The 14,594-nt window shown below is 41.4% G+C and overlaps 1 protein-coding gene across 1 annotated transcript in view; it reads left to right on the top strand.

The window, feature by feature from the left end:
- Positions 1–14,594, top strand: part of nfia (nuclear factor I/A) — a 207,356-nt gene that overhangs the window by 169,060 nt on the left and 23,702 nt on the right. Inside the window, exons 8-10 of the mRNA XM_060941338.1 lie at positions 8,380–8,558; positions 10,399–10,564; positions 11,346–11,437. Coding sequence (XP_060797321.1) covers positions 8,380–8,558; positions 10,399–10,564; positions 11,346–11,437 — 437 coding nt within the window. The remainder of the gene's footprint in view (positions 1–8,379; positions 8,559–10,398; positions 10,565–11,345; positions 11,438–14,594) is intronic.

Here is a 14,594-nt window from a genome sequence, read left to right as displayed (position 1 = left end):
TTCCAGTCACTGCACATCACAAAGTGTTTTATATCACAGCAACATAACACATACTTTTTAAATTTAAGAATTAAACATCGTAGTTTTCATTCATTCATAGTTATGTTTAAAGCAAAGGTAGGCAATTTATTTTATATGAATTTTTTGTTATATTTCCTGGAATTCTCTTTATATCCCAAAAGCAATGAATAAATCAAATGATCTGACAATAAAAAGAAAAAAATCTGTCATCTGTGGAAGCCACAGGGATATAAAAAGCCCATCCAATCATTTCATTTGGTCCGCATGGAATGATTGGATGGTTTACCTGTCTATCTACCTGCCTACCTGCGTGCGCTCTGTCCTGCACTCATTGCACGTAGCTGGACTCTTCCATAAGGCTAGGCAGACATATTGCCAAAGCTAGCTATTACTACCATGGTAGCTTTCGGTTTACATTCGTTATGATAATGTGAGGTGTTTTCTTACGTGTGAATGACACGAGGTAGTTGGATATGACAATGATACACTACATTCATCCCCCAGTACTCTCTCTCACAGATTCATCCTCCAGCAGTAGTCAGGCAGTGCGCATTCATGTGTTTCTGGCTTTTTTTTTTCTTTTTTTTTTGGGGGGGCGGGGATTTTTCATTTGGATACTTTCAAAATCTAGCTTACGCTTGCTGGTTTCTCCAACATTATCTACCCTACCCTTAATGTTGTGGAATGCCAGAAAACCAAGTTAGTTCCTTTTATTAGTTTCATTATAGTGCCTATAAAAGTAATTCCCTTAAGACTCTCTTTAATTTCTTTCTCTTGGCATTAATAAGGCAAAAGAAAAGCAGCTCGTCATGATACTGAGAAACCTCAAAGCACAACGTCTTCTGCCTTGAAAAATTTCCCATGTCAGATCACTTAAAGTTACAGCTTTACCACTGACTGTTACAAAGAGCTGACACTGGAGATTCCTTCTAAAAACGCTAAATAACATCTCTTCGTAATTAGACATTTTTAATATCGTTATGTGGTGCATCATCTGTACAAGTCCCTGTGTATGTTATTAAAGAAACGATAGCATATTAGAATGAGTGCAGAAATCAAAACCTGTTTGCCTGGAACTACTGTCAGAACTGCTGTTATAGAAAATTAATCGACACCATATGACCAATCAGCATCAAGTATTCAGCAGCACTGTGGTGTAAAGTGATGTAAATAACTTTTTGAACATCTGGCAATGGATTGAAGTTTAGATGAGGCTTGTGTCATTTCTCATCACTGTTCTATTCTTTGTTGTAGGGGCAAGGAGATGTGTATTTGGTACCGACAGTTTTACAAACTCTTAAACATGCGTTGTACTGAACAATGGCATTTATACAGTTTTTTTTTTTAATCCTGACAAATTCAACACTGAGAAATGTTTACGCTTCTCTTTCTCAGTCAGCCTTGCTCTGTGGATCTTGTACATCTGCTGCATAAATACTGGATGAAAGGATGAAGATCAAATACTTTATATTTTTGTTGACACGCTGACCTTAAATGACTGCTGTAAAGTGTGAAGCCTAGTGTGTGAGTATCACAGGCTTCCTGAGGTATTGTTTCTAGGTTGTGGGTGTTTTTTTGTTTTTTTTCTTTACTGTACTTTATACTATTTTAGACACAAAACCCCTCCAAACAGTTATAGAGGATTTAGAAAGAATTTGTCCACGTTTTAATAGTTCCCTTAAGGCTTAAGTTTATGAATCTGCAATTAATTAATTTAAAGCAAGCGAGATGCAGTTTCTCCCTCCCAGTCAGAGAGAAAGTATTTAGAGAAAACCTGGTGAGGTTTATGTGGTCAGGTTCACTAGCAGCGCACTCCAACACCCAGCCAAATAATCTCAGCGTCTTTTTTTTTTTCTTCAACCCATTATAGAATATTTAAAACCATCTAAATCTGTCTTCCCTTCCAGTTATCCATGTGACTTCATAAAACTAGCTCTCCCCTCCTCTGATCGTATTCACAGCCAGCACAGCAAGAACCTGTTGCTAACACAACAACAAAATAATAGCCCGCTTTTTATTTATCACCTCAATTATAATTTCAATAATCCACCGAAGTGTATATCTTCTTCAAGATAAGTTGCCAGCAAAATGTTGGGGGGGGTTAAGAAGAAAGGGGGCTTGAAGCGAGGGGGGGGGGATCAGTGAACCAACACGATTTGCAAAGTGGAACTAATCCCGAGCCTTTCTTTATTCAGCGCATAGCCCTCATGCAGGCGCCGTCACAATGGCAACAGAGGAGCCGCTCTCGAGCAGCTGCCCAAGTCGGCTTTTTTTTTCAGCATGTAATTATCATTTCCATATTTGCTCTCTCAGATATATGTCAGATGGACCCCCCTCAGATTAGCATCGGGGCCACCCACTACCTCGGCAGCAGGGTTTGACTGATCAGGGAGAGAAAGAATGTAAGAATCTCATTCTTACAATATAGAGAAATATCAAATTATTTGTTCAAATTATGCTATTTGATCGCTCAACAGACATCTTTATGATGCAGGAAGATCTTTGGCCTCTTGTTCGAAGACACAGCAAAGTCACCCAAGTACTTTTCTGAGGGCTCGTCATCTTTAACATCTTTTAACCTACAGAAACTCATCCTTAGCTATGGTTTCTCTCTCTCTCTCTCTCTCTCTTTCTGTCTGTCTGTCTCTTTCTCTGTCTCTGTGACAGACTGTCCCTGTTTCAGACTTCATTAGGCCTCTCAACATGGTGGCGCCACACTCCCAATGAAACTCCTGCTGGCCAGTAAAGCTAAAAGGCGGGGAAGCGAAAGTCTTGTCTCAGTCTCAGTCTCCTCTCCCAGTGCATCCTCCTGCTCTCCTAGTGTTTCCTTGTCTTTAAGGCTTTATTAGCCCTCTCATAGTTGTGTTCTGCCATTATCCTTATCCCACCCATCCTGTAAAGTCTGCATTCTCACAGTCTTCTTTCAACATGAGAACAGGGTTTTCCCTTTATAGACCCTGTGGGAAGCTCTATCTGCTCAGGGGCATCACCAAGACTATCGAGAAAAGCATGAAAAGGCGACATGGAATTATGCTGCCTGACTGCTTCACCAACAAGAAACATGGTCAGAATATGTTTACTCGAGAATTTGTCCAAATATCCATCATTAAGTGAACAAGGCTATGACATGTGAGCAAGCCATTTGAGTAATTGGTAATCGTTCCAGAACACTTAGAATCCATCGGCTGATGGAAGAAAAAGTGTAGTTTTTTTTTTCTTTGGCACGCTAATCGACTAGAACTATTTGCATAATTGACACAGGAGGTCTTTTGGATTGTTTGGCTCCCCTTGGCGTTGGCTGGTGAGCGGCCAGTAATGCGGCCTCAGAGGCTATAGTGAGAATTCCAGAGATTTACAAAACCCTCAAGACTCTGTGCGGCTTTATCTAGTGATGATTCAAATTACATTGCAGGTAAGGTGGCCTGTAACCTCAGAAAGGTGAGCATTTTGATGGATTGTTTTGTTTGGCTACAAGAGATGACTATGAACCGATCCAGTCTCGACATGTTGCCTCCAGATAAATGCAGCACTGCCAATTGGACCCACTTCTTAGAATAATGGAGGGGGAACCATATGCTGCTCGACTGTTTCATTAAGTTAACAGTTGGATTATGAATTGTGCTGGTGAAAAAGGCTGCTTACTGCAGCTTCTTGTCATTTTGGCCTGGCTTTGTTTTACCTCTCTGTCCACTCTCTATACAGCATGTTCTGAATAAAGAAAACCCATAATAACAGTGTTAGCGTTTTCATATGAGGGTCAGTGTGTGGTTTGTATGCATGTTGGTGGGTGGGGGTGTGTGTACAGAGACTGACTCAGCCATTAGGAAGGGTGTATCTTGCAGGTCAGTCGGTGTGTGTTTCCAGCAGCAGGCACTGCAGTGTTGCCTCAGCATGCAGAACTAATTCAATAAAGGAAAGGATGTGTTTGTGTGTGTTTGTGGTTCTTCCTGTCTTTCCTTTCCCTCCTCGCTCAAATAAGTGTGCATTCCTTTTCCAGGATGGGAAAAATACAGAGTCACAAAAATGAGGGGAAGTATGAAATGCAGCATCACCCAAAATGAGGAAGGGCAGGGGAAAAAGCAAATCCATTCTATTATTACTGTAAATACAATGGCTACACTGCAGCCCAAGCATCCAGAGTTCCCAGTCACCCCCTATTGACAGAACCATAAATCACGGCCTAAGCTAAGTGAATTACTGCAGCAGGGAGCTGTGGCTTTAACAATGTTTATATAGTATCAGCTTACCATCTCCACTGCAAGAGAGAGAGGGCGACAGAGAGGGAGAGGGAGAGAGAGGGCAGGGAGGACGGAGGAGAGATTGGAAAAGGGAGAGAGTGCAGAGTCTTATTAACTTCACTGCAATACATCATGGGCTTAAAGAGGCAGCACTGCACACGTCCCAGGCTTTATACTAATAACCAATAACTGAATATTACCTCTATTAAGAGCCACCTAATTAGATTGTGCCGGGTACAATTAAATACTTGATAAGCCTCGATCCATTAAAGGCCTGTCAGTCCTGACGCTTTACACAGTGGCCAGCTACAAAGGTGTGAGAGTGCACGTGATCCTCTCTGTCATCTCTCTATAATAGTTACACTTATTATGTTTCTGTTCTAATTAGCTATACTAGCAGTGATTAGGTATACAGTACCTGTTAGACACTTGGTACAGAAGGCACACTCGTGCCTGGAAGTAAACGTCTCCCACAGACCGGCATTCGTTTTCACACTGTTTTCAACTCTTTACTTTAACATATGTGCCAGAATCAAATATAATTTATAATAAAATAATCAGAGACATGGTGGTGATGCGACCCAACATGAAGCGGAGTTACTGTTACTGTCCTGGAGTTGACTATTTTCTTAATAACTGCATGTTTATTCCTCTTATACCACAGGTACAGTGGTGCTTGAAAGTTTGTGAACCCTTTAGAATTTTCTATATTTCTGCATGAATATGACCTAAAACATCATCAGATTTTCACACAAAGTCATAAAAGTAGATAAAGAGAACCTAGTTAAACAAATGAGACAAAAATATCATACTTGGTCATTTATTTATTGAGGAAAATGATCCAATATTACATATCTGTGAGTGGCAAAAGTATGTGAACCTCTAGGATTAGCAGTTAATTTGAAGGTGAAATTAGAGTCAGGTGTTTTCAATCAATGGGATGACAATCAGGTGTGAGTGGGCACCCTGTTTTATTTAAAGAACAGGGATCTATCAAAGTCTGATCTTCACAACACATGTTTGTGGAAGTGTATCATGGCACGAACAAAGGAGATTTCTGAGGAGCTCAGAAAAAGCGTTGTTCATGCTCATCAGGCTGGAAAAGGTTACAAAACCATCTCTAAAGAGTTTGGACTCCACCAATCCACAGTCAGACAGATTGTGTACAAATGGAGGAAATTCAAGACCATTGTTACCCTCCCCAGGAGTGATCAACCAACAAAGATCACTCCAAGAGCAAGGCGTGTAATAGTCAGCGAGGTCACAAAGGACCCCAGGGTAACTTCTAAGCAACTGAAGGCCTCTCTCACATTGACTAATGTTCATGAGTCCACCATCAGGAGAACACTGAACAATAGTTTGCATGGCAGGGCTGCAAGGAGAAAGCCACTGCTGTCCAAAAAGAACATTGCTGCTCGTCTGCAGTTTGCTAAAGATCACGTGGACAAGCCAGAAGGTTATTGGAAAAATGTTTTGTGGACGGATGAGACCAAAATAGAACTTTTTGGTTTAAATGAGAAGCGTTATGTTTGGAGAAAGGAAAACACTGCATTCCAGCATAAGAACCTCATCCCATCAGTGAAACATGGTGGTGGTAGTATCATGGTTTGGGCCTGTTTTGCTGCATCTGGGCCAGGACGGCTTGCCATCATTGTTGGAACAATGAATTCTGAATTATACCAGTTAATTCTAAAGGAAAATGTCAGGGCATCTGAACATGAACTGAATCTCAAGAGAAGGTGGGTCATGCAGCAAGATGACGACCCTAAGCAAACAAGTCGTTCTACCAAAGAATGGTTAAAGAAGAATAAAGTTAATGTTTTGGAATGGCCAAGTCAAAGTCCTGACCTTAATCCAATCGAAATGTTGTGGAAGGACCTAAAGTGAGCAGTTCATGTGAGGAAACCCACCAACATCCCAGAGCTGAAGCTGTTCTGTACGGAGGAATGGGCTAAAATTCCTCCAAGCCGGTGTGCAGGACTGATCAACAGTTACCAGAAACGTTTAGTTGCAGTTATTGCTGCACAAGGGGGTCACACCAGATACTGAAAGCAAAGGTTCCCATACTTTTGCCACTCACAGATATGTAATATTGGATCATTTTCCTCAATAAATAAATGGCCAAGTATCATATTTTTGTCTTATTTGTTTAATTGGGTTCTCTTTATCTACTTTTAGGACTTGTGTGAAAATCTAATGATGTTTGAGGTCATATTTATGCAGAAATATCGAAAATTCTAAAGGGTTCACAAACTTTCAAGCACCACTGTATTTGCCAGCTCTACTTTTTTTATTTAATTTAATGAATGACGTTATCATTTTTATCTATTTACAGTTGCATTTAATGTTCTGGAATAGCCATGAAACAAGTTACGAATATCACTTACGTTGTTCCAGCTATTTAACAGTTATTCCACGAAATCGAGTCGTACATGAGCTGATAGCCAACGAGGCGCATAGCACCGAGTTGGCTATAAGCCATGTATGAGGAGATTTAGTGGAATAACTGTTTTATTCTATCCACATTCACTGGATTTTGGGAAACAGAGCATTTTCATTTTAAATAAAATAATAAATAAATAAAACGTCCGACAAAATCATTTCTGCTTAGAATGTAAACAGACTGGCAAAATGACATTAGCAATTTGTGAAAAATGCAATAATTCTTGAAAAATAAAAAAAGATATGTTCTTATCAAATACTTTTATTCCATATTTTGTTGCTTTTTTGTGTTTTTTGTTTTCGAATAGAGTTTTTATTTCATCCTCGGTTGGTTCAGCAACATGCTCCACTATTTTGTTTTTCTCTACTCATGGTACTATGAGCTGATAGCCTCATAGTAGAGTAGCTAATCAGAGCGTGTGATTGCTCATATCCAGTGAATGTGGATAGAATAAAAACTGTCGTTTCCTCACCAGCCTCTCTTTTTCTCATTTGAAAAAATAAGGGGGAAAAACGTAGCTTGTCATGGTCGTGAGAAACCAGCACCTCCATCCTGAAGACTTTCCTATTTCAGAAAACTTAAACTTGCAGATTTCCATTTGACTATAACAGAGTCCTGACCCTGGAGACTCCGTTCAAAATGTTAAGTAAATGTCTCTTCACAGACACTTCAGCATATCAGCAATTACATTTTTTTTAAATCCATCCATGTGGATTGTCAATCATACAATTTCTTGTGTAAGCTGTTACTATAGTAACGAGAACATAGTAGAACAAGCGCATGAATAAACCTGTGATTTCTGATAGCTGGGACTATCAGAGGTACTGTTGTATAAAATTAATCAATACCTTCTGACCAATCAGATTTGACAATTCAACCGAATAAATTTATAGGGTTTTTTTTGTTGTTGTTGGCTGAAAGTTTAAAAAAGACAAACTATTACCTTCTGAGACCAAGATATACTACAGTATACCGGTAAATTTAGTCAGGGTTCACGTACACTTATACATGAAATGTCTCATCACAACACTTCAACCATTTCATTGAAACATATCATAGCTTAGCATTTTTCAGGAATGTTTGTTGCCTGTATAGAGAAGGCAGTTTGTTTTACCAGTACGAAGGCTGTGCCTTTTTGTAGAATGATGTCTTTAACTTTCTGGCTAATAACGCGTAACAGAGATGTTTGTGAGGTTGTGGAGGCTGCACGAGGTTTGCTGGTGAATGTTTGCTCAGCACTGGAAGAACCACACAGTAGTTAGCATTCTCCAGGGGTTCTGTTCATATGTGTGTTGAATTAGCTGTGTTGATATTCAGAGTGCTGTCGACATAAATTATGTATTTGCCAGGAGCGTCTTGTCATCGTTAAGAGCAGGTGCATGAAGTGCTTGTGTGTTGTGCGAGTTGTCACTGGCTCAACGGGGTGTGCAAATATTGATCCGTGTTTGTGTATAACAGCAGCTTCTCAGTATGTCACCTCATATCTGTGTGTGTGTGTGTGTGTGTGTGTGTCCATGTGCATGTATCCTGATCCTTCTGTGGTCTCACTTTCCATAGTGTGTGCACCTGCAGCCTTTACATCATAGCTTTACACCCAATGGATCTGCCCTTTTCTCCCTTTCCCCCCCTTTCTAACTGAACAACTCTCTCTCTCACTGTCTTTCTCTCTCTCTCTAGCGAGTCCTCACGCTACGCCGTCAAGTCTTCATTTCCCGACGTCTCCAATCATCCAGCAGCCCGGCTCCTACTTCTCCCACCCCGCCATCCGTTACCACCCGCAGGAGACGCTCAAGGAGTTTGTCCAACTTGTCTGCCCTGACAGTGGTCAGCAAGCTGGACAGGTGGGCTTCCTGAACGTAAGGAGCATTTTACATCCATACACCCCACTAAAGTGTGCCGACAGGGCGTCCATAGGCACACCAGTCCTTTATGGCTGTGTGTTATGCCCTCAGGTTTTTTAGACAAACAGTAAATGCACATTGTTTATAGGCTACTGTGTAAGTATTATAATTCTAAATTACTGATAAAGTCAGTGTCAATACACTTTAGAAAACAGACACATTATTGTGCATTTATGGATGAGTTCAGTGATGTAAAAAAAAAAAAACCTCAACCATCACATATTAGTTGCTTTTCTTGGTCCAAGGCTTGTAAATGTATTCTCATGAAACACAGTTATATTTATTGGTGTATGCAAGTAAATCTAAACAAGTTGCTCGATTTCATATAACGTACTGTAACTGGCCTCAGGCAAACACAGCAACCCTTTCCAATTTGCCAGAAATCCAACAACGTGTAAAAACAATCAACAACCGAAAGCTCAAAACGATTAAAGAAATGGACAAACTCATTGATTAGGGACAAAGAAAAGACCATAACAACATTTCTATCCATTTTTATAGGAACCTTATTAAATGTACTAATGATGTTAAACAGAAAAAAATAAATACAGTCTTAACAGGCTCTTCGTACCTTCAATTGTACACGCATTACTATTTGATCTTAAACAAACAAACATGAAAGTGCAATGCAAGTCATGTGTATGATTTGTGTAGGTGTTTGTATAATCATTAAGAACGTATGTGTATGAAAAAGATTGTGCTCTGAGCCTCCGCAGTGAGGGCTGACTTGCTGGAAACAGACTTGACTGCATGTCTGCAGATGGATAGTTGATATATTTGCGTCTAGACGCTGAATCAATACCGAGCACGGATGCCTGCACCCCGCACTTCATTTACACTTTCTGACTGAAATCTGTCTCTGCATGGAAGAGTGTGTGATCATGTGCACACACACAGACACAAAACACACAGCAAAGTCTGTAAGGCTTCAGTTCACACAGTATCACTATTCTGTAATTCAGCGCTGATCATACAGACGGTGGCTGGATGGTGTCTCTGCTATGCGAGCTTTAAGGAAAAAAAAAAAAACAAGGCTTGAGGCTGAAGCACACAGTGACTGACATGTCACGCTTAATTAGCAATGATAATGGCTTCCGATGTGTAAGCTATTTGTTATCCATTTTAATTAATAATTAATGCATTTATTAATCACAAAACACTTATTTGCGCATTTTTAAAAATTTTTTAATTAACACAATTATTCTTGCTGTTCACCAGTCAGCGACATCTCCCGATTTGTCAATTATGTAGAATTATCCCTTAATTAAAGGAGAGTCACTGAAGCCCTTGAGACACCTGAAGCTGATCTATCGTGACGTGCTTGGTGTTCTCTGACACATCCTCTTGGTGTGCGTGGATGGTGGGTGTGTGCGGTGATAAATCTGGTCCCCGTGTGAAAATGACCTGGCGTGGCCCTGACTGTGGGGAGAGGCAGCGTGCTGCTTTGGTAATAGATTATAGACGCCAAAGTGCGCAGAGCAGCAGAATTCTTTATGACCAGGAGCGGTGGAAAATTGCTGAGCACTGTCTCACCGATGCTTCTGACGTGCACACACACAGACACACACACACACACACACACACACACATGGATTGTGTTAGATTTGTGGTTTGTGCATGGAATTAAGACTTTGTTGTTATGCCTGCTGGCCTGGGATGTGTGTGTGTGTGTGTGTGTGTGTGTGTGTGTGTGTGTGTGTGTGTGTGTGTGTGTGTGCTGACAAATATATAACCTGAGGAGGTACAAGTTGGTTGTCAGGAGTTTTTGATTTCTTCTCTCTTTTTGTTCTCACAGCCCAATGGCAGCAGTCAAGGGAAAGTTCACAACCCATTTTTGCCCACGCCCATGTTGCCCCCACCGCCGCCCCCGCCCATGGCGCGACCTGTGCCACTGCCTGTGCCAGACTCCAAACCTCCCTCCACCACAGCTGAGGGAGGGGGCACCTCGCCCACCTCGCCAAGTAAGTTACTCACAGAGAGGTGCAGGGAGCATGATGAAAAGAGTATGACTCCTCTCATCACTCATACAACCTGCTTTATGACATCAGAAGGGTTTCCCATTATTACAGATCCCACTGGAGTTTTTTACACTTGTTCTACATCACTATAAAGGCAAATACAGTTACATGTATTAGTATACCATGCCCCAGTGACAGTTTTTTTACATGCAAAATGAACTTAACTAAAGCCGTGAATATACTGTGTATCACTTACTAAACTAGCATCACACGCAGGAGGTTAAGAATAAATATCCCTGTAGGAGATGTAGCAGTTTAGTTTCTTACAATAACTCCATTTTGTTAACAGAGCTTGAGGATAAACTAGATGAAACAGAATTGGAAAGAAAACATGCCTAAACATATAAATGAAATCCTGGATCATAACCAAGGCTTCAGTTCATTTTTTTTCCATATGTGTTTCTAATCTGTCATCATAAAACCTGTTCAAAAGAAAACATGCTTTATTTATTAATTCAATTTCAAATCACATACAGTGCAGCTCTAAAGGGTTCAAGAATACATGTAAAGGGGTTTATGCTACTTGAGCGTCTGTGTGCATGTGAGTGTATGTGTGTGTATCCCTTACAGTACGTCAGTAATGCTCTGAATCATGCTCTGTATGTGTTAAAGCCCTGCAGCAGCACTATCCTAACTTCACCCAGAGTCCAGGCCCTCAGCTCTTGTATTGATGTTCTCTCTCTCTCTCTCTCTCTGTGCGTGTGTGTGTTGCCCACCCCCCCAGCCTACTCCACACCAAGCACGTCCCCTGCCCAGCGCTTTGTCAGTGTAGGCCCCAGAGACCCCAGCTTTGTAAATATCCCTCAGCAGCCTCAGGTGAGTACACACACACACACACGCATACACATACTATCTCTCCCCCCACCCACCCACACACACACGTATTTTACACGTAAGCGACATTCCAGCTCTAGCGTGAGTCGAGCACTTGCATCTGTTCCTAACTTTCTAACACATGACAATTAGAGTATTATGAGCTGCACGCAGTGTTAAACTATGGTGAGAGTTCACAGGTTGTGTCCAGCTGTAGCTGCTTATCTACAGGTTTAGTCTTTCCTCTCTGTTCGCTCTGTACTGTATATCAATCCGTATTACTTGAAAAAATGCATACACGTGCATATGTTACTCAGATCAAAATCAGCAGACAAAAAATGTAAAAGTAGTCAGGCAGCGGTCAATCAATCAGGTAATCAGAGCAATACAGGGTAATCAAACTCCTAAAGAAAGGGCAAAAAAGTCAAAACCATTAAAGATCAACAGAAATGTTATGCTGAGGAATGCATAGGAAATTGGCAAAACCTCACAAAGGTTGTTAAATACAAAGAAAAAATGAGAGCAAAAATGACTGCATGCAGGCGGTAAACAATCTCAACGATATAATGAGTTGAGCTGCCTTCAAGATCAGCAATGGATTGAGATGTGACATATTTTCACAGTTGTTACAGACATTCTGCATATTTGCATCACAATGCACTTTGACAAACATTGGTTAAAGGTCTCATTGCATCGTTTTTTCATTAATTGTGCGGTGGTTTCTAGTATGAATGAATGCCCTGTGAGCCATTTTGGTGAAAAAATGCTGTGGTTCTCCTGTTTCAGGCTGTTCTAGTTTGGTGGAGGAGTGGGTGGTGGGAGAACGACAGGATTTCAGCTCTTACTCATTAATAATCATGACATGTAAACGTGTTCCCTCTGATTGGCTAACAGCACCTCCAGTGCTACCTCCAGTGGGTCAGAACAAGCGGATGTGGGTGTCTTTGTAAAAACTGTTTTGATTGGCTATTATGGTCTCAACATCGATGTTTTGACCAATAACAATGTAGATAACACAAATTTTACATCACATTCAACGAGATTTAAACGAGACTAAAGATGGCGACTTACAAATAATGTGTAAACATCGTTGGAGTTAATAAAGTTTGAACAGCATGAAGGAAGGAAGGCGGCACGGTGGTGTAGTGGTTAGCGCTGTCACCTCACAGCAAGAAGGTCCGGGTTCAAGCCCCGTGGCCGGCGAGGGCCTTTCTGTGCGGAGTTTGCATGTTCTCCCCGTGTCCACGTGGGTTTCCTCTGGGTGCTCCGGTTTCCGCCACAGTCCAAAGACATGCAGGTTAGGTTAACTGGTGACTCTAAATTGACCGTAGGTGTGAATGTGAGTGTGAATGGTTGTCTGTGTCTATGTGTCAGCCCTGTGATGACCTGGCGACTTGTCCAGGGTGTACCCCGCCTTTCGCCCGTAGTCAGCTGGGATAGGCTCCAGCTTGCCTGCAACCCTGTAGAACAGGATAAAGCGGCTAGAGATAATGAGATGAGATGAAGGAACATACCCTAATCCCCCGAAATTAACAAAAAAAAAATTCTCAACGGATTTGGCATAATATAAAAAGGTCGGTTTTTACTCAGGAAAAGCGGAAATCCGCCGAAAAGTGGAAAAAACTTATCCCTGCCTTGCTTGTGACCATGTCATGCATGCTAACGTGGAGAATATCTCATCTCATCTCATCTCATTATCTCTAGCCGCTTTATCCTTCTACAGGGTCGCAGGCAAGCTGGAGCCTATCCCAGCTGACTATGGGCGAAAGGCGGGGTACACCCTGGACAAGTCGCCAGGTCATCACAGGGCTGACACATAGACACAGACAACCATTCACACTCACATTCACACCTACGGTCAATTTAGAGTCACCAGTTAACCTAACCTGCATGTCTTTGGACTGTGGGGGAAACCGGAGCACCCGGAGGAAACCCACGCGGACACAGGGAGAACATGCAAACTCCACACAGAAAGGCCCTCGCCGGCCCCGGGGCTCGAACCCAGGACCTTCTTGCTGTGAGGCGACAGCGCTAACCACTACACCACCGTGCCGCCCCGTGGAGAATATGAACACGCTATTTTGTAACAAAAACCTTCGAACAAAAAGTTCATGTTTTACTTACAGCTTGTGAGCTGGTGGTCGATCGTCTTGACGGTACAGATCCAGGGATTAAAAACAACCTCGAAGCAAAACCACTACTGAAGGCACCAAAGTTTGAAAAGTCACTGTGGTTGAAATGATCAGAACACAGTACTAACGCTGCATTATACTTCGCTGGTGGTGTTCCAAAGATAAATTCCAACCATTTCTTCTTCAGCTCTTCTATCTTGGGCAAGAAATGCAACGTTGATGTGTTACTGCCACAAATAACACAGGCATGAACTTGTTCAGCCATGTTTTCAACTTGCTGTTAGGTCCTCTTCATTAGCTACTGACGAGATGGGCTCTGCTATCTCTCCTCGCGCTTAAATCCGAACTTTCTTCCCGTGGGCGGTTGCAAGTCAAGGTGGGCGAGGCCATGACTACTAATTTTCGAACTTACGTAAGTTCGTAGGGCTTTTTCAGATTCGCTCGTTTTTCCGACTATTTTCTTTCATAAGCTAATACAGGGAATGGGGGTAGAATTACATTTTCACATGCAGCATGCATATGCAACTCGGAGTGAACTATGGTATTTCAAAAAGAGCCAATATTAAACGTTTTTGGTGGAAGGGCACCTTTAACGTTTCAATGCTTAATGATATGGATTCATCTGGAATATGTTTTAGTTGATGCATTTGACTGAAACTTGTAACTCTGATTTTCTGACCTCCAACAAAGAAAAAACAAAGAAACTGCCCTTTCAAATCAGAAGTCAGTATGGCCTCCTCAACCATATGAGTTCAGAACATGACACCAAATCATCACAGCTGCATCAAGAGTAGCAGTAGCAGTTCTTTTTTGTTTTGTTTAAATGAGCTATAATGTATATACTAGTACTGGATTAGAGCAATCAACATACAGACATATTAGCTTGTTCAATCTATAACATTGACTACAGTTTTAAGGTGGTAAATATACATCACTCATCACAGTTCGCTTGCTAACAAAAGACAAACATGAAGGCATCCATCTTTTTTCCCCACTTTGTAGCTCAAACACAAAGTGGCCGAAAATGA

This window comes from Neoarius graeffei, chromosome 15 (genome assembly GCF_027579695.1).
Source record: "Neoarius graeffei isolate fNeoGra1 chromosome 15, fNeoGra1.pri, whole genome shotgun sequence".
In the NCBI taxonomy this organism is placed as follows: Eukaryota; Metazoa; Chordata; class Actinopteri; order Siluriformes; family Ariidae; genus Neoarius; species Neoarius graeffei.
This window is presented reverse-complemented; position numbering and strand designations above follow the sequence as displayed.